This window comes from Sminthopsis crassicaudata, chromosome 2 (genome assembly GCF_048593235.1).
Source record: "Sminthopsis crassicaudata isolate SCR6 chromosome 2, ASM4859323v1, whole genome shotgun sequence".
Classification (NCBI taxonomy): domain Eukaryota; kingdom Metazoa; phylum Chordata; class Mammalia; order Dasyuromorphia; family Dasyuridae; genus Sminthopsis; species Sminthopsis crassicaudata.
In genome coordinates, this window is record NC_133618.1 from 607570102 (window position 1) to 607592079 (window position 21978).

The 21978-nt window shown below is 32.5% G+C and overlaps 1 protein-coding gene across 7 annotated transcripts in view; it reads left to right on the top strand.

Moving 5' to 3' along the window:
* Nucleotides 1-21978, top strand: part of PLCE1 (phospholipase C epsilon 1) — a 337489-nt gene that overhangs the window by 169613 nt on the left and 145898 nt on the right. For all 7 annotated transcript variants that reach the window (XM_074295914.1, XM_074295919.1, XM_074295918.1 and 4 more), the window contains exon 4: nucleotides 785-1101. In XM_074295914.1, the coding sequence (XP_074152015.1) occupies nucleotides 785-1101 (317 nt within the window). The remainder of the gene's footprint in view (nucleotides 1-784; nucleotides 1102-21978) is intronic.

A 21978-nucleotide genomic window follows, 5' to 3' on the forward strand; every position in this document is an offset into this window, starting at 1 on the left:
TTTGCTATTTCTCCAGCTATCCACTCACAGAGGAGAGAAAGCTGAGGGAATTGTAGTCAGTCAGGGCTTGAGTTTGCAGCATGGTGGTGTGGTCAGTATAGAAATGAAGCACTATCCTGGGAGGGACATCTTGTACGGTAAAGTTGAAACCAGATAGGGCAGCAGACATACATATTAGAAATCCTCTACATTTAAGGGACATAAGTTATAAAGCTCTGCCTGAGTAGGGAAATATGAATACCCATAATGTAGATGGATCTGGGGGGAATAAGTCAATAGAACACTGGTTAACTTTTCTTCCTACAGAAAATTGGTTATACATCTTATTTTCTAAAGAAGAGAGAACACCAGCTGGTAGAGTGTATCATGAAAATGTCCATTGGTAAATGTGAAAATTCTCCTGGATTCATTCACATACATGCCATCTTCCATCTGTTTACTATAGTTATTACCCTCTTCTTCCATCCCCCTCACATGCATATTTTCCATTTTCACTAATAATTTAGAAAGGGCAATGAAGAAATATAGAATATAATAATGAATAAAAATTTGCAAAATATGACAATAGATTTTGAGGATCAATGATTTAAACCAACTTGTCTGTGAATATAAGTAGAGAAGAGATTATAGATTCAAAGTCAAATGATCAGCTATAAAGGACAACTATATAATAATGGATTTATTAGTTCATGAGGAAAGACTTATTTAAAAAAGCAGGGCTTGAACAAAGAACTTTTGCTAAGAAAGAAACATGTCATATAACTTTCTCTGTTTTTTGTTTTAGAACGTCAACCATGTACCTCTATGGCCAGTTCAATCAATTTACCTTCAAATGTATCTGGTCTAAGTAACGAGCTCATAGAACTTCAACACCTCATTCAGTTTCCTGAGGAAGTGGCTTGTATTCTGACTGAACAGGAGCAGAGTATCTACCGACAAGTGCTACCTGTTGACTACCTTTACTTCTTAACCAGGGACTTGGGAAATGCTGAATGCCAGAGTAAACTTCCATGCCTCAAAGCTACAGTGTCTGCATCTATTCTTACCCCGCAGAACAGTGAGCACAATGCTCTGGAAAACCTTGTAACAAGATTTAATGAGGTAAGAAGTTCCCTGTCAACAGTTTTTGCCATTAGTATGTCCATTTCAATATTAATGTTTGGTTTGAAGCATCTTTTTTTTTCCCTAAGCATATACTGCCTTTTATTGATCCATCTCCTTTTCATTTTTGTTTCCCATATGTCATTCTTCCTAGACATCAAGATATAATTACATATTACATTTTGACTCCTGATCCAATACTCTTCCTACCTTGGCTCAATCACCTCTGACACGAATAAGCCATTTGGTGGACCATTCTCCCTAAAATTTTTTCTCTTTTTTGCTATGCTTTTAATTTCATTTTCTTCCTTGTCAGAACTTATCAGAAGACTATCCCTCTAAATATACCAATACTAAAAATCAATATGAAAACTAACATAATAATGAAAAGAACTGTTTCCTAATTCTCAGCCAAAACTTTGTCCACTGGGCACTAAATTCATTTACCAAAGCTTCAGCTAATGAAGAAAGGCAAAGAAATCTCTAGGCCAAATCTGCAGAAAGCAATCTCCTGTAAGAGCCAAAGAATAAGAAGAGTTTTTAATACTAAATGAATAGTGTAGAACACAGTCACTAATTTTATTTGTAATACCAGACACAAGGGAAAGAAACACAAAAATTTCCCCTTGCTTTTAGCCTCTTCTTCATTTGCTAATTTTCAATTTATTTTCATTTACTTCATATAACTTTGGCATAAATATTGTTTAAAAAAAGAAATTTCATTTATTAATGCATGCATATCATTGTATATAACAATTTAGAATTTTAATTTTATAATAAATTCTCAGCTAGGGTGCTCAGAGAGTGAAACATTCTAGGTTAACTTAGTTCTGTAGGTAATTGTCAACCAGAAAAACATTTTTGTTTCAAAATTTGTTTATTAGAAATCATTCTAATAGATAGTCCCTAGCATATAGTAGTAAGTATAATTTGCTGAATATAATTTAATATTTCTTTATTACAGATTTTGTGATATCTACTTGCTTTTGCCAATTTGTGTTTTTTTTAACTTCTCATTTACCTTTGAGAAAAATTGAGTGTAGCATAAAAATTTATATTAAGTATTTTAATAGTTGGTTATAGTTAAAGTAGCTAGGTGACAGTGGATAAAGTGCCAGTACTGGAGTTAGGAAGACTCCTCAGGAGGTTAAAAATGGCCTCAGACACTAGCAATGTGACCTTGACCAAGTCACTTACTTGATTTACCTCGGTTTCCTCATCTGTAAAATGAGCTGGAGAAAGAAATGACAAATTTTTGCAGTACCATAGACAAGAAAACTCCAAATGGGATCACAAGGAGCTGAATATAACTGAAAAATAGCCGAACAACAAAATTTCGCTAGCCTATCTTTATGTACTTGATCTCATATTAAGTCTTTGTGAACTCTCCCTCATTTGATACTGTTTTAACCACTGTATATTCTGATTTTATCATTAATAGTGATTTTCTGTATTATTTTTCTTTGTTAATGTTTTGAAATCAATTTTAGAACAAAATTGGAATTCTTTTCAGTGACAATTATCATTTACCAAATAGTAAGGATTTTCTTTTTTATTTAATTTTCAATTAATATCTGTCTTCTCTTTCTTCCATTTTCCTTCTTACCATTGAGAAAATAAGAAAAATGAAATCCCCGTTACATATATTTATAGTCAAGCAAAATAAATGCCCATATTGGCCACATCCAAAATAATCCATCTTAATCTCTAATGTGAATCCATCAGCTCTCTCAAGAGATGGGAACCATGTTCCTTCATGAGTTCTGTGAAATTGTAGTTGGTCATTGCATTGATTAGAATTCTTAAGTCTATCAGAATTCTTTGTTTTTACAATATTGTTGTTATTGTATAAATTGTATTATGGTTCTTTCACTTTTCACTTCACTTTTTAAAAAAAACTGTCCCCTTTATCATTTCTTATAACATAGTAATATTCCATCACATTCATGTTTTATAAAGTATTTAGCCATTTCTAATTGGTGGGCAGCTCCCTTAGTTTCCAATTCTTCGCTACTGCAAAAGGAACCACTATAATATTTTTGGACATGTGAGTTATTTTTCTTTTTTTTAGTAGTAGTATATTGTAGTCAAAGGATACAAAGAGTTCAATTTAATAGCTTTAGGGATGTGGCTCTTTTCCAGAATAGTTAGACCAATTCTCAGGTCTACAATATAATAATTTGCCTGTTTTTCCACAGCTCCTCCAGCATTTGTCATTTTACCTTTTTCTCACCTTTATCAATATGATGAGTATAAGGTTGATCCTCAGATTTATTTTAATTTTCATTTTTCTAATATTAGTGATTTGTGACACTTTCCATATAGTTATAGCTAATTTGGATTTCTTTTTATGAAAACTGCCTATATTTATATCTTTTGATTATTTATCAGTTGGAGAACAGAGTCCTTATTCTTCTAAATTTCAGTCCTCTCCCTTCCTCCAATATGTCTTGGAAATGAGACTTTTATCAAAGATTCTGGTGGCAAATATTTTTAAGATTACTTTTATAAAGTTTTGCAAACTGTTCCTTTCTCTAGAGAACAAAATATTAACATATTTCTCTCAAGACATTGAACTCCAGAATCTTGGAACAAAGTGGAGGAGGTATGATGGGTACAGTTTCTTTTAAGTGATGCCTATGAATAAGGTCTGCTATGTGGAGCAACATATTGGAGATGTTTAATCTGAAGGAGAAAAAACTTGGAGGGAGCACAACAGGAGCCTTCAAGCATTTAAAGAACTATCACATAAAAAAGATTAGACTTGTTCTGATTAGAAGAAATAATTAGGAGTAATGGGTATTAAGATTGAAATAGGCAAATTTTTGCTTAAATGTAAGGAAAGACTTCTAACATAAGTATTTTAAGCATTAACTATCTTGATAACATCTATTTAAGATTCCCCATTATATATTCATTAAATAGATAATTAAAAGGTAATATGATATAACCTTCCATTCAGTGTTTCACTATAAAACTGCAAGCTCCTTCCACTATGTTCTTTGGAAAGCCTGCCATATAGACAGCAAACAAAAAATAAGACGAAAGCCAGTTTATTGTCCTGTTGTGTTTTTTCCCACACCTTCCATCTTGTGATTCTCATTAGTACCTGGCTCCCATCTGCTTACAGTCTCCCCGCCTCCCCTTCCAACACTGACTAAACCTTCACTTAATTCCTCTCACACTCATTAGTTGTGGCGACAAGTTGGAATATTGCTTTTCCCCATGCAGTGTTCTCTATTGCATGGTTCTCCATTAGTCATCATCACTGAAAAATTCTCCTTCCTTAAGATTCTCTCAATTCCTATATGCCATTCAGAATCCTGACAGCTCATGACCATTAACCTCCAAGATACTCCCTTTCTTTTCTCAATGAATTGATTGCTTAGCTCATATTCTCTCACTCCTTTTCAAATCCTGTCCTTCTATTATGAGGTTTCTATATACCAACTGATGCTCTTTCAAACACTCTAATCTCCCAATTCCTCAGCCTCATCTCTGATAGTTTACACCTTTGCCTTACCTTAGTCACACATAAAGAAGTCCGTATACTTTATCTTACCATCACCCACAAATGTACTACAGCTTTGTTCATAAACTTGAAATTGCCTAATTTAATCACGTTATTATTTTTCTACCTTTTTTTAAAACTCCAAACCCCAATCTTTATTGACATCACATTCTCAAGTCCTTCAACCTCTTGGTTATGTCCCAGACCATCCTTTGTCCTGGACCGTTTTCTTTTTCCCCTCTATATTATCAGATCCCATGAACTCAGTTATTGTTTTTGTACTGTTGATTCTCAAGTTTATCCAGCCCTAAACTCTCTGCTAATCTCCCTACTGAAATCCTTATCTATCAGACATCTTGAACTGGATATATCTCTAGACATTAAATGCAGCATGTCTAAAACTGATTATCTTTCTATTCAAATCCCTGCTTCTAAATTTCTCTATTACTTTTTGTTCTCGTGTACCTCATAATCAGTCACCTACTCAAGCTCACAAACCTAGATGTCTTCTTTCAGCTTGTAACTCTCTCTCATTACCACCAGCCCCATATCCATTTGGGTTGCAGAGACATATAGATTCTGCCTTCATAATGTTTCATCATATGCCCTTTCTCTTCTGACACTGTTCCCCTGGTGCAAAGCCTCATCATTTCATGCTTTTGCAGTAGCCTGCTTGTTGGTCATTCTGCCATACTTCAGTTCATCCTTCACTCAGCTTTCAAAATAATCTTCCTACATCATTCACCTCTGTACTCAATAAACTTCAGTGGCTCCCTTTAACCTCCAGGATCAACTCTAAAATCCTCTGTCCTCAAAGCTTGTCATAACCTGCCCCTCACATGCACTCTTTTCTGTTCTTCTTATACCTTACCTCCACAGACATGAACTTTTTGTTCCAGTGATACTTGCCTTTTTTCTGTTCTTCAAACAAGATATTCCAACTCCTGACTACAGCAGTTTTCACAGGTTGTATCCCATGTCTGAAATGCCCTCACTCCTCATATCTACTGCCTGACTTCCAAATCCCAGATAAATTTTAACTCTCAACATCTACAAAAAACCTTTCCTTATCTCTCTTAATGCTAATGTCTTCTTTTTATTAATTATATCTAATTATCCTTCTGTATAGCTTGTTTGTATGTTATTCTGTGCTATTGTCTCCCTAGTTGCCCATTTAGACTGTGAAATCCTTGAAAGGTGACATTCTTTTTTACCTTTTTTTATACCATCATAGTGCCTGGCTCATAGTAGGTGCTATTAAGGTGTTTACTGACTGACCTAGCATGAGGAATTGTAGGTTCATATCTTGGCCCCCTCAGTTTTTAACTGTGAGTCCATGACCAAATCATTTTCTGAGCCTCAGATTCCTTATCTATAAAATAGATATCATGTTTTTTTTTGGACTGCCTATTCCAAAAGATTGTTTATAAACTTTAAAATACTACATACCTATGTTGTTCTGTGTTAATAACGATAACAATAATGAAATATCTGAAAATGTGTCATTTAATTCCTTGTTAACCTAGGATGCTTTTAATAAAGATATTGCGAGGATAAAGTAAGATGTGTGAAAAAATATTTTGTAAACTAAATAATAGAATATAAAAGTCAACTTTTTAAAGAAGTAGTGTTGAAGTAGTGCCTAGAAAACTGATCTTGGAAACACTCATGCATTATTGAAGGAATTATGAACTGATCCAACCATTCCAGAGATCACTTTGGAACTATGCCCAAAAGGCTATAAAACTTTGATTCAGCAATACCTCTATTGGATCTGTATCCCAAAGAGATCATAAAAACGTAAAAGAACTCACATACTCTTTTTGTGGTGGCAAAGAATTGGAAATTGAGGGAATGAACATATTGTGGTATGTGAATATAAGGGAAACACTATTGTGCTATGAGAAATGAAAAGCAGGAAAATTTCCCAAAAACCTGGAAAGATTTATATGACCTCATGCTGAATGAAATGAGCAGAATCCAGAGAACATTATACACAGTAACAGCAACAGCAACTTTGTGTGATGATCAACTTTGATAGAATTTGTTCTCCTCAAAAATACAAGATCTAAGATAATTCCCAAAGGCTCATGATAAAAACTACTATGTATATCCAGAGAAAGAAGTATAGAATCTGAAACAAAGATCAAAGCGTACTATTTTCACTTGTTTTTTTAAATGGTTTTTCCCTTTTGTTCTGATTCTTTTTTCACAACATGACTAGTGTAGAAATGTTTAATATGGTTATCTATGAGTAGTCTATGTAGGATTTCTTGCTGTCTTGAGGAAGGGATTAGGGGGGAAAATGTGGAACTCAAAATCTTAGAGAAAGCAAATGAAAAAAACTATCTTTACATGTAATTGGAAAGAATAAAACACTGTTAAGTGGAGGTGGGAGAAGAAAACTGGCCTTGGTGTCAAGAGATCTGGATTCAAGTTTTGTTTCTAACACATAATATACTTTCTGTGTGACCCACTAAAACTAAAATACTAAAAATACTAAAGAATAACACTTTAAAAAACAAAATCCACCAAAGGGTAAAAGTGTACAAAGCCTCACCATAAACTCCTTGGTAAAAAGATATACAAAACTTTATCATAAAAAAAATTGACCATTGACCCACACCAAGATAAGGTTGAAATGGATTCATGATCTAGATATAAAGAATGATATTATAAACAAATTAGAAGAACATGGGATAGTTTATCTCTCAGGTCTCTGGAGAAGGAAGAAATTTGTGACCAAAGAAGAATTAGAGATCATTACTGATCACAAAATATATAATTTTGATTATATTAAGTTAAAAAGTTTTTGTACAAACAAGACTAATGCAGATAAGATTAGAATAGAAGCAATAAACTGGGAAAACATTTTTACATTCAAAGGTTCTTATAAAGGCCTTATTTCTAAAATATATAGAGAATTGACTCTAATTTACAAGAATTTAAGCCATTCCCCAATTGATAAATGGTCAAAGGATATGAAGACAATTTTAGATGAAGAAATTGAAACTATTTCTATTCATATGAAAGAGTGTTCCAAATCACTATTGATCAGAGAAATGAAAATTAAGACAGCTCTGAGATATCATTACACACCTGTCAGATTGGCTAAGATGATAATGACGAATGTTAGAGAGGACATGGGAAAACTGGGACACTGGTGCATTGTTGGTGGGATTGTGAATGGATACAGTCATTCTGGAGAGCAGTTTGGAACTATGTTCAAAAAGTTACCAAACTGTGCATACCCTTTGACCCAGCAGTGTTTCTATATCCCAAGGAGATTCTAAAGGAGGGAAAGGATCCACATGTGCAAAAATGTTTGTGGCAGCCCTTTTTGTAGTGGCAAGAAACTGGAAATTGAACGGATGCCCATTAATTGGAGAATGGCTGAATAAATTATAGTATATAAATGTTAGTCTAGAAGCTGATTTTTAATTGTAGCCAAATTCCAGAATTATCAGATCAAGGAGAAAATAATGCAAGCAGGAGGAGCCATAATCAAGATTACCTATGACCTAGCAATTTTCACTTTAAACCATTGAGAGGGCCTGGAATATGATATTTCAAAAGGCAAAGGAGCCAAGAATCAACTACCCAGCAAAATTAAGCATTATCTTTTGAGGGGAAAGATGGACATTCCATGAAAAAGGGAATTTTCAATCATTTTTGTTGAAAAGACCAAAACTAAATAGAAAATTTGATCTCCAAATTCAAGACGCAAGAGAAGCATAAAAAGATGAAAGAGGAAAAAACTATACTTTTTAAAGATTAAAAATATTTACATCCCTGCATGGGAAGATAATACATGTAACTCTTCAGAATTGTATCTTTGTTAGGGCAGTTAAAAGGGACGTACTTAGAGGATGTAGATACGTAAGTTGACTTTGATGTGATGATATTAAAAAAAAAAAGAAATTGGGATGGAAAGGGATTGTACTAGAAGAAAGGGAAGATAAAATGGGATAAATTATGTCACACAAGGTACAAAAGATCTATTACAGTTGAGGGAAATAAAGGAGAGGGATAAGCATTGTTAATCTCATTAAATTTGGCTCAAATAGGGAATACTTAGTTTGGTACAAAAATTTGTTTCACCCTATAGGGTAGTAGGAGGGGAGAGTAAAAAAGAAAGGGGATGCTAATAAAGAGATCAGAAGTAGAAGGAGAAAGAAGAAAGGGAGAGACTAAAAAGGGAGGACAGATTGAGGGAAATGGTGGTCAGAAGCAAAACACTGGTGAGGTAAAGGGTGAAGGAGAGAGAAAAGTTTTAACTTGGGAAAAACAGGATTGCGGGAAATACAGAGAAATTTTAACTGTGAATGTGAATGAGATGAACTCCCTCATAAAATGGCAACAGATAACAGACTGGATAACAGAATCCTACAACATGTTATTTACAAGAAACACATTTGAAATATAATGATACATACAGAGTAAAAGTAAAATCTGTTATGCTTTAGATGTAATTTTAAAAAAAAAGAAAGGATAGTGATCCTGATCTCAGATCAAGCAAAAACAAAATTAGACGTAAATAAAAGGCCATGCAAAATAGACCAAAAATTAATTACAAATTAAATAATCTAATTCTAAAAAACAAGTGAATCAAATAACAAATCATAGAAACAGACAATAATTTTATCCAAGAGAATGTTAATAATGAGACATTTTATTAAAACTTATGAGATGCAGCCAAAGAAGTTCTTAAGGGAAATTTTGTATCTCTAGCTGCTTATAATAGTAAAACAGAGAAAAAGATCAATGAATTCATTGGGCAAATAAAAAAAAAAACACTAGAAAAAGAACAAATTAAAAACCCCTAATTAAAAAAATTAGAATCTGAAAATCAAAAGAGATGAATAAAATTGAAAATAAGAAAACTATTGAACCTAATAAACAAAACTAAGAGTTGGTTTTATGGGAAAAAAAAAACCCTAACAAAATAGATACACTTTTGGTTAGCTTGATTAGAAAAAGAAAAGAAAAAATGTAGACAGTATGCAACATTTGGGAGTTGCCTGTTGACACACACAGAAATTATATGAACATATTTATAAAACAAATATCTAAACAACTGAGGAAATATTAATTGTCCAAGGCAAAGTCAGTATAATTAAAAACTTACATACTATCTAAATCAAGTTAATTATTCGGTGCCATACTAATCAAACTACCAAAAATTTATTTCATAGAAGTTAAAGCAGAAATCATCTGGAAGAGGAAGTCAAAATATCAAGGAAATCAATGAAAACAAAATATAAAGGAAAATGGCCTAGCAGTACCATAATTTTTTAGCAGTACCACATTTGAAACCATCTCAAGCAAGAGAGCAGTTATAAGCAAAACAGTTTGTTGCTGGATAAGAAAGAGAGTAATTGATCAATTCTGGTTCAAGCTGCCATTATTTCATGCCTGAACTATTGCAATATGCTTGATTGATCTCCTTGTTTCAAGTTTCTTCCCAATACAGCCCATCTTTAACTCAGCTACCAAATTAATTTTCCTAAAGCACAGATTCTTACCATATCATCCACTCTTTTCCATCTCAGCAAATTCCAGTCACTCCCTATCATTTCCAGAATCAAATACAAAATCTTTTGTTGAACTTGTAAAGCCATGTATAATGTGGCTTCTTCCTACTTTCCATTCTTCTGTTTTATTCCCTTACACATAATCTCAGATCCAGTGACAATTACTTCCGTATTATTCTTCAAACATTCCATCTCCTGGCCCTGAGCATTTGTTCTGTATGTCCACCATGCCTTCAATGCTGTCCCTCATCTCTGACTTCTGGTTTCCTTCAGGTCCCAGCTAAAGTCCTACTTTCTGTAAAGGGCCTTTTCTTGATCCCCTTTAATGATAATTCCTCCCCCCTGATTTTTTCTCCTGTTTAACTTTTGTATATCTCTTTTTTTTGTACATAGTTGTTTTCATGTTGTTCCTACCATTAAGACTGTGAACTCCTTAAGAACAGAGACAGTCTTTTGCCTTTATATCTTTAGCATTTACCACTATGTCTGGCATATACAGGGCACTTAATAAATGCTTATTGACGTGGCTTCATGGATAAATTAGAGGATTAAGAAACAAAATATCTTTCCAGTCTTTGAAAAGGGAATTTTGTGACCAAACAAAAGATAGAGAGATTTACAGAAGACAAAAAAAAATACAATTTTGATTCTGTTAGAAAGTTTTTGCATCAGCAAAACCAATGCAACAAAGTTAGAAATGGAAGAAAGTAATTATGAAAAAAGACTTTGCAATACTTTTCTTTAATTAAGCTCTATTATCCAAGATATTTAAGTTGATTCAAATTTATATTTTAAAAAGCCATTTACTAATTGATAGAGATATGAACATGCACTTTTTTCAGAGCAAAAAACCCAAATTATAAGTAGTCATATAAAAATACCCCAAACTAATAATAAGAGGAAGGAAACATACATTTATTAAGTCACAGTTATTGGCCTGGCACTGAACTAAGCATTTTGCAGATATTATCTAATTTGATCCTTACAACAATCTTTTGAAGTAGGTTCTGTTATCATCCTTATTTTACAGTAAAGGAAACTGAGATAGGCAAAGATGAAGTGATGAGCTCAGCCTCAGGCAGCTGGTAAATATATGAGAAAAGATTTGAATTCTTTTGTTTCTGACTACAGTCCCATCATTCTTTCCATTGTACCAGCTAGATCCAGTGAATGTCTAACCTAGTCATTAGGGAAATGTATAGCAAACCTTTTCTGAGGTTCCACCTCATATCCCTCAGTTTGGCAAAATTGAGCAGAAAAGGAAAATGAAAAATGCAAGAAGGTCTTTGGGAAAATCAATATATTAATGTACTTTTGATGGAGCTCTGAACTGGTCAACTCATTTTGGAAAGCTGTGTCCAAAAAGTTATTAAACTATGTAAACCCTTTGACCCAGTAATACCACGACTAGTTTTCTGCTCCAAAGAAATTAAAGAAAGAGTTAAAGGATTCTGGTGCATAAAATATATGTAAACAGCATCTTTTGTAGTACTGAAGAACTGGAAATTCAGAGAGTATCCATTAATTGAGAATGGCTAAACAAAATAATAGTATCTAAATAGTATTTTCATATTAAGAAGTATTGAAAAAGACAGTTTCAAAGAAAGCTTGAAAGACTTTATGAACTGATAAACTGAAACAGAATCAGAATAACTTACATAAAAATAACATTTTGAGGACAAACAAGTTTGAGGACTTAAAAACGCTGTTCAACAGAATATCTAATCATGAATCCAGATAATTTATTATTTATACTATCCACTTCCTGACAGAAATGTGATAGATGGTGAACATTCAGAAATATTTTTGATGTGGTCAAAAAGAAGGATTGTTTTTTGCTTAATTTCATATTGAAGACAAGCTGAGACAGTAGAAAATGTTTTTCTTAATTGAAAAAAAATAAAATGAATTGCTAAAAAGAGTGAGAAAGAAAGGCCCAGGACAAAACTAAGAGGAATATCCATGTTTAGTAGAAGTGTCATAGATGAAGCAAGAGCAAAGTAGACTGAGAAGAAGAATCCAATTATAACAAGGAGAGAATGAGGCAAGAGCACTGTCACTATAACCTGAAGAGAAAAGAATATGCTGAAACGGGTGATCAATAATGTCAAAGTCTAGAGAGATATCAAGAAGGATCAGGATTCAGAAAAAAGCCATTAATTCTGGTATTTAAGATCATTAGCAACTTTGGAGATGTCAGTTTAAGTACTAATGGAATCAGACACCAGATTTCATAAGGTTTAGAAAAATATGAGGAGAGGAAGTGGAAATGCCTTGTATAGATTGCTTTCTCAAAGATTTTAGTCACAAATGGAAAAAGAGAGAAAGGACAGTAGTTAGGGGGACTGATATATCAGGTCATGATTTTGTGTCATTTACCTCTGAATCTACATTGTTGGAATGCTTTAGTTGATAATTTACTTCATTTAGCTTGTTTGCTTTTACTTTAAAATCAGGAACTGAGGAGTCACTCAGGACTATATAATTGTTTCCCACTATATTAATAGGACACAGGTAAAAAGACAGGACTGAAATAATAAAATATTTGATTGAAACTGAAAGTAATAGCAAAAAAACAAAGAAAAAGTTATATACAAATTCTAAATCTATCATCCAATAAATCAAACATTCCTGAGGGAATAAAAACTCCTTTCCCTAAAAGTATTTGAAAAGAGTTGTCCATGATTCATGTCGTAATCATTATGGTGAAGGGTTCAGATATCAGTGCAGATAGTTTTACTGTCTTCTTTTTGAAAACTGCTACTGTTATTTAGCATGAATTCTCTGCTTTGGTCATAATCTTATCTGTCATGTGCTAGCTTGCTTCCTTCTTCCCATGAACATGAATCTCCAGCCATGGCCTCTTCCTTTTTTTCTGTTTGTTCTTTCTTTTTCTCTATTTCTCCTCTTTTCAAGACATCCAGTTTCAAGGAGATTGAAGTCCTATGACTTTGTCAGATTTGACTGTAAGATCCAGAAACTCACATATAATCCTATCTGATATTCTTGTAGTTCTTGTGCTTCCTAGTCTGAGTTAATCTAAAAAGAAGAGGCAAAAAGAAACAGTGATTAGATAGGTCTCAGCTGGAGGTAAATGACACAATGATAGCTTACAGCAGTAAGAAACCTTTGCTTAATTAACTCTTCTTTCCATTTTTCTAACCAGGTAAGGTGATCTTTGAATTAGAAAGTATAGAACAAAAAAAAGTGATTAATGTCATTGAAATCCAAACAGGAAAAAAAGAAAACATTTAACTACCCTGGACAAGTTCAAGTGAGCAGAAAGAACCTGAAGAAATTAGTGCTAAGCCACCGTCTGTAGTCTTTAAAAAATTGTAAAGATGCTAAGAGACTAGATAAATATATATATTCTTCTGCTTTTCAAGAAAGACATAAAGTTGGAATCTGAAGGTCATAATACACTAACCTTGTCTCTGGTTCCTATGAACATTTTGGATAGAATTATTAAAGGAGTTGCTTAGCATATACATAGAAAATGAAGCTGGCTTTCCTGAAGTGGTGAGAGTCTAAGAAGAAAAGAATGGGAAAAATTTCAGTTAACCTTTTTTGATCACTCAAAATTTTTTTTGTTATTCAGATATAAGTTAAATTGTTCAGATCTAAGTCAAACACATTAGATCAAGTCATTTTTCTTAGAAGCTGCCTTACTTATTTGTTGGGTATAGTTGATACATGCATTAAGGTAATTTTTCTCTATCTTAGGTCTGACTGTCACCTTTCCCTATTTTATGAACTCCAGTGAATCTCTATTACCTCAAGAATCAAAAATGAGCTCCCCTATTTGGTATTTAAATCTCTTTATCATCTGATTATATATATATATATATATATATATATATATACATATATACATATATATATATATATATATATATACATATATATATATATATATATATATATATATATATATATATATATATATAGGCTTCTTCCACTTTACTCCCTTCCAAGTACTTCTAGCAGTGATGGCCAACCTGAATTTCTGCCCTCAAACATGACCTTTCCTCTCCTGTCTCCTTTCTTTTGCACTAGCTGGCTGTCTCCCAGGTCCAGGCTCTAGCCCCTCACCTCTGCCTCTTGTTTATTTTGGCTTCTCAAGACTAAGCTCAAATCTGACCTTCTACAGAAAGTTCTGCCCTGCTGCTATTGTTTTCCATTTATTCTGTATATCTCTTATACATACATATCTAACAGTTTACATGTTGTCACCACCTTAAAATGTCAATTCTTTGAGGGCAGGGAATATTTTTGCCTTTCTTTGTAGGGCTTAGCACAGTTCCTGGTTTAATAAACTCTTGTTTCCTAATTAACTGTCTTTTTTGCCTATCTCTTATTTTTGAATAGCTACTAAATAAGCCAGGCCCTTAATGTGCCAAAGTCATTCCATAGTCATCTATATCTACTGCACATTATTGGTTTAGGAACTTATTTAGGGTGACATAAGAAGAGAAATCAAATTTTAGATGAGACTTTGATAGAGGTCTAATGCTTTTCTTGGCTATGTTGAAGCTGTCATACATATAAATATATTAAGTCAGCATTGCATATGTTAAGTCACTCTACCTGTAGTGGATCGCCATTTTTGTTCTGTATTGGAGATTGTATGAAGCAGGATTTAAAAAAAAAAAAAGCTTACTTGGGAAATAATATATGTATATTTTATCTATATTTTTCCAAAACATTTGAATAAATCTCATGCTGTTTTTGTGGACAAGATGAACAAATATGGACTAAATAATCATACAGTTTAATGAGTTAAAATTTGGTTAAATAGCTTAATACCAAGAGTAGTCTGTGTAGTCAAGTAATTCAGGGGTAACTTGGGAAAAGGGAAAAATTCCTCAGGGATTAATGCTCTTACAATTGTGTTCAAAAAATCCATTTTACAAGTACAAAATGTGAGAGGCATGGTAAGATAACATTTCAGCCAAAGAAGATCGGGAAGTTTTAGTAGATTACAAACATAAAACAGAAATCTACTATGGCAATCAGAAGCACTACTATGATCTTTGGCTGCTTTGAGGGCATAGTATCCAGTATTATGGAAGGAACAGTGGCCTTGATGGTGAAAGGTCTCAAGATCATGTCTTATGAGCATCTGTTTAAAAAACTGGAAATATTTATCCCAGAGAACTTTTAGGGAAGAACTTGATACTTTTCCAGATGCCTAAAAGGGTTATAATATGGCAAAGAAGTTAGACTTGTTCTATTTCATTTTGTCTTTGTATCTTAGCACCTAATGCAGTGGCTTATATATGCTCCATTGGATCTGTGGTCTCACTGATGTGGAAATGTTCTTCTGTGATACAGATTACACATATTTGTGTCTGCATTTGTCATTTGACTTTAGTCTAAGTCTGCCCATAAATTCGATATGGGATTTTACCCAATGTGGTAAAAGCCTTCATCGAATTATCCTAACATTGTGGGGATACTAGTGAAACACAAGAGATGTTTAGTGATTGTTCTTCACTTTCATTTACTAGCCATTCATTTTTCTAGTTGTAAGGAATCTTATCAGAGAAATGTATGTCACTCTTAATACATACTAAATTTAATAATGGTTTCTTTTGCTCACCCAGCAGGTCAGAACTAGGAACTATGAATGAAAGTTGCCAAATGAAATATTTGAATTTGACATAAGTAAAATTTTCCTAACATAGTTATCCCTGACTCAAATGATTAATCTCAGCATGTATAGGTGTAGCTTTATTAAAGGTTCTCAGGTAAAGTGTATCTAACAAGTTGTCATAACTGTTGTAGAGGGAGTTTTTATTATATTGTATGTCGCTGTGAAAAGTTCACAGGACCATCAGATTTTGGAATTAGGCTAGGAAGCTATAGGTGACCTTAGAGAATAACTTCAATTGAATTGATAGAGTGAAAGTTAATTTACAGGGCATGAAGAATGTAATAGGAGTAAAAAGGTAGAGAAAACAGGTGCAGGTCACTTGTTCAATAAGTTTGCCAGAAAAAAAAAAAAAAAGAAAAAAAAATGTTGGTGAGAAATAGGATGTTAGCTGGAAAGGACAACAATGTTAAAGGAAGATTTTTGTTTTAAGATGAGGGAAATCTCTGCATATTTGTGCCAGAAAGGAGACATAAAAGCTTTTGCTATGCTTAATGAACACAGTGGTATTCTTAGTATCTGCTTTATTTTACAACATAGTTAAATATAACTGTTGTCATGTCCATCAACAAGAAGGGATTTTCTAAATGTTCTTGTTTATAAATTGCAGAAAATTTTTGTACAGAGAGTCATGCTTTTGTTGGCAAAAGAAAGTGAACACTTGCTGATTTTCTGGCAATTGTAACAAAAATACTGAAGTGTATTTATATGCTGGGAGCCAAAATGAATTTCAAAATGACAGTGTTCAGATACATAATCAGCCCTATTTTCCTCATCTGCCTCCATTGGGTGCTATAAGTTTGTAAAAATCCTTCCTTTTATACTTCTACAATTAGATGGAGAATAATTTTCCTATCCCCATGTAAACCTAAGAGGCTTTTCTTTACAAGTTTGGAAATCTGGATTCCAATCTATGAATTAGATAAATAAGGAACAATATGAGGAAAATATTATGTGCAACAATATCATAAAAATATAAAAAACTGTTGTCCCTTAAATAGTAATAATATAATAATTAGCATTTATATAGTATTTACTATGCATTACTAAGCACTTTTCAAATAATATTTCCTTTGATCCTCCCAACAACTTTGTAAACTATGTCCTGTCATTATATATATTTTATATATTATTTACATTATATACATTTTATACTTGCAGAAACTGGGGCAAACAGAAATTAAGTGACTTACCCAATGTCACACAAAATTAGTAAGTGTCTGAGATCAGGCTTGAACTTGGGGCTTTCTGATTCTAAACCACATACACCTCACACTATGCCTACTACTGGTAATATTTCTTAAAATGTAACAAAAATACATATTTCCTTGTGTTTTAAATGGAATGGTATTCCACAGTGAATGTAGCCCATTAGAATCTACTGCCAAACAGGATATGGTATTCTGTAACAATGAAGCTTACATAAAATATAGATAATAAAAATTATTAGGCTCACTTTAAGGGAGTAAACATCCATTGAACTTCTTATATATAAGCCACTTTAATAGATGTGATGATACAAAAAATGATTACCATAAAAATCTTTTTCCTCAAGATACCTATAATATAATTGAAGATTAAAATTAATAAAATTAAAAGCTACACATATTTACAAATACTTTTTATATATTAATAGTTTCATTATTATTCTTGCCAGTTTATGAGAATTTTAACAAGTAATGTAATTAAATAATTTAAATACATAAGTTATAAAATAGTCTTTGCAGACATATAGACCCAAATAATTGAATAAATGTTAGTGCTATCTCATCAAACTCCTAAAATATTTCATAGAGCTAAAAAAAAAAAATAAAGTGTATTACAAAGTAATTATCAGTTTTAAGTTTTGATATTAATTAGAAGATAGAGATCCTTTGGTGGGACAGATTAGCCACCCAACAAACAGAAGCAAACCACAGGAACATAGTTTTAAATAATCAAAGATAGCAATTACTGGAAGGAGTGATTTCTATTTGACAGAAACTATTGAGAAAACTGAACAAAAGTCTGGTAGAAATTAAGTGTAGTTCAATACCTCATTCCATAAATAAACTCCAAATGAACACATCGCCTAGACAGAAATGATTACAACATAAGCACATTAGACAAGCAAGGAAGAAATTATCTTTCACTTCTATGAATAGAATAAATGATTAAATAAGTAGTAAAAAAGATTCCATAAAATATACAGTTTTAACTATATAAAAATAAATATACATATATAAATAACTGTATAAAAATCTCACATAGTAACATTAGATGGAAACTGATAACTAGGAAAATATCTTTGAAGAATTTCTCAATAAAATCTCATTTCCAAGATATGTAAGGAACTAATTTAAATTATTAAGACTAAGAGCCATTCCCCAATAAGTAATGACTAAAAGATAGGAACAGGCAATTTTCAAAGGAAGAAATCCAAATTATCAGTAGGTATGTGAAAAAATTATTTAAGTTAATAAGAAGTAAATAAATACTTAACAGGTTTATGGTTTTCTCTCACACATATCAAACTGAAAAAGATGAAAAGAAGAAAATGATTAATGGTTGGGGAGGATTGTGAGAAAAGAGGTAGAGCTGTGAATTGGTAGAGTCATTCTGGAAAGCACTTTGGAACTATTAATTGAAGCTTACCAAACTATGCATATCATTTTCCCACATATACTTTTGCTAGGCCTATATCCCACAAATATCTAAGAAGAAAAGAGTCTATATGACCAAAATATTTATAGCTGCTCTTTTAGTGGTGGGCAAAAATTGGAAATTATGGGGTTGTCATCATGTTAGACCATGATTAAACAAATTGTGGTATATGAATGTAATGGAATGTTATAATGCTATAATAAATGATGAGGAGGGCAATTTAAGAATAAGTTGGGAAGACTTCTATGAACTTAATGCAGGATGAAATGAAGTGAACTATTGATTGATAATCCTGTAGAGCAGTGGTCCTCAAACTTTTTAAATAGGGAGCCAGTTCACTATCCCTCAGACTGTTGGAGGGCCGGACTATAGTAAAAACAAAAGCTCACATTCTGTCTCAGCCCCTCAGCCCATTTGCCATAACCCAGCGGGCCTATAAATGTCCTCAGCGGGCCGCATCTGGCCTGCGGGCTGTGGTTTGAGAACCCCTGCTGTAGAGAAAAGGGAAAGGATTCTGGGAAGGTGAGTAGTCCAGAAAACTTTTGGCTCTCCTATTTCCTCCACAGAAAAAGACAGAATATTGTCCTTTTTCAATGAGAAATGCCTAATAGTCCCAAGAACAAAAAGATTTCTTGGATGAACTTAAAAAGAACTTTAAAAATCAGAGAGATTACGGGAAATTAGAAAAAAAAAGAGAAATACAAGAAAATTATGAAAAGAAAGTCAACCATTTTGAAATAGAAAATTTTTTTAAAAAGAAAGAAAATCCTTGAAGGAAGAAGTCCTTGAAAATTAGAATTGGACAAAGAGAAGTTAATGATGTTCTAAGACACAAAGAAGTAACAAAACAAAGTCAGAAAAATGAAAAAATAGGGAAGAATGTGAAACATCTTATCATTAAAACAATTGATCTGAAGAACAGATCAAGAAGAAACATAAGAATAGTCAGACTTCTGAAAATTATGATTTCAAAAATAGGTTAGATACATATTACTAGAAATATTGAAGAAAATTGCCTTGAAGTTCTAGGACAAGAACGCAAAGAAGAAATTGGAAAAAAAAAATCCACTATTATTAACTGAAAGAGACAGGGGGCCAGGAGGAGGGAAAATTTACAGGAATATCAAGCAAGTTTCAAAGTTCCCAAGTTAAGGAGAAAATATTAGAAGCAACAAGCAAAAAACAATTTAAATATGTGGAGTTACAATAAGAATTACATAAAACCTAGCAGCTACTATGTTGAAGTACTATGGTATTGTAATACTCTGCTTCATACAATAAAAGAGCTGGGGTTACAACCAAGGGTAATTTACCTGACAAAGTTAAGTACAATCCTGAGTGGATTATTTAGCAAAATGGATATTTAACAAACTAAACAACTTTCAGGAATTTGTGACAAAAACAGCAGAACTTAAAGAAAAATCTGACATAGAACATCTAGGAAAAATATAAAGTAAACTTTAGAGACCAATTCTAGGAGACTCAATAAAGTCAAAGTATTTATATTTTATATATGGAAATATAAACCACATATCTAAGATTGTTATTCATAATTGGCTAATTCAATAGAAAAATTCAGGTAGTACTGAGTACAATGTGATTCGAAAAAGCAAAACCATGCAGGAAAACTTCAAAAGAATAATTATAAATATGTGGTATACAAGGAAAAATTGATACAGAGGAATTAGAGGGGAGAACAGGGCTTATAGTTCTGAACCTTACTTTCATCAGGAATGGGTTAAGGGGAAACAATACACATATATCTGGAAGGGTATAAAAGTCTTATAAGTTAAAAAAAATAGGAATGTAAGAGTAGGATCAGTGTGGGAGTAGTGAGCATAGAAAGGGTGTATAGATTATTGGGAATAGGATAAAATAGGATGGGTTGGGGAGAGAATAAAGAAAGTTATCCTTGGAGGAGTGGGTAATTTATAAAGGATAGGGAGGGATCCTTGGTGGAGGGATCAGAGATAGGTTAAGTAATAGGATGGCAAGGTAGCAGGTTGAAGTAGAAGAGTCAGAAGGGATAAGAAATAAGAAATACACACAAACATAAAATAAAGATCAGGAATAGAATTACATAAAAAAGCAAGGATAAGTCATCTCAGACAAAGTCAAAGATAAAATAGATTTTATCAAAAGAGAAAAATAGAGGAACTACATTATATATCAGCCATATTAATCAGTACTGTTTTAGACTATTTAAAATGACTAGACAGTATTAATGTTGGAATACTGCTGTGGTGTAGGAAATGAGTTGGTAGAGTTAGAAAATTATGGAAAGATTTATACTTATGAATGAAGATTCTATCTACTTTCAGAAAAACAGAGGACAAACAGTCATAATGTGGTCTGAAATAGATGCATTTAAATGTGAATGTGTGTATATATGCACATAAATATAGATATCTATGTATAGGAATGTGTATATATATTTCTGTATATCTGCACTTAATTATAGCCTTCTTGGTGGGAGTGGGGAATGAAATAAAGTAAAAACTGTATAGCAGAGAACAAAAGAAAACCAAAGCAAAGAAAATCTAGATAGCTCTGAAAACAATGTGTAGTATTTATTATAAAAGTATTCTTGAAATGGAATTTTTGTTGTTTTATATTGAATCCCTTCATGCTGTTCTGTGTATGTGGCAATTTTTTCTTTTCTTATTTTTTTATCTAAGTTTAAAATAATCTAAGACTTAAAAAACTTATAGAGAAAAACAATTTTGAAAGATTTTAGGGCCCTCATCAACACAGTGATAAAACACAGGTCTAAACTAAAGAATAATGATGAAACATGCCACTCATCTCCTGATAGAGAATTTGATGAACTTAAAATACAGAGAGACTCATATTTTTAAAGAATGCAGAAATTTGTTTTGTTATTCTATGTAACTGTGTATCGAGGATTGTGTTTTGTTTTGTTTTGCTTGATGGAAAGGAAGAAATAGAAGGGACAAAATAATTTTTAAAAACATTACATGAAAAATAAAATTAATAAAATGAAAATGTAATACATTAATAAAATTTAAAAGAAAAAAAGAAAATGAAAACATTTCATGAAAAATAAAAGATAAACTTAACAAATGATTTATTTTTCATTCTGTACATCATCACTATCACCACCTCCCATAGAAGTACAAATAATTAGAAAAATGATCAAAATATAGATAGATGTCCAGTCTATTCTATCTAATCACACTTTCAATTATGTTCCAATTTCGTATCAAGGAAATTCCAAAATTTTTATTCAATTTTTATTCTGGAATTCAAAGATTCTCTATCTTGTTTTCTGGTTTTATCATCCCCTCTTACTACCTTTCACATAAATCATACTATTTTTCATTCCCCAAATACTTCCTGCTACACTTTTATGTTTCTTGGTGTATTTTTGCTGTAGCTCTTCCCTCTTTCTGGATTCATCTCCTATACTCTCCTACCACTACTGATGAATCTCAGCTCATATGTTATCTCTTAGAAGTGTTCCTTTACCCCTCTCTCCCAGCTACCTCCTCCCATTTCTGTGCATTTTTACAAGC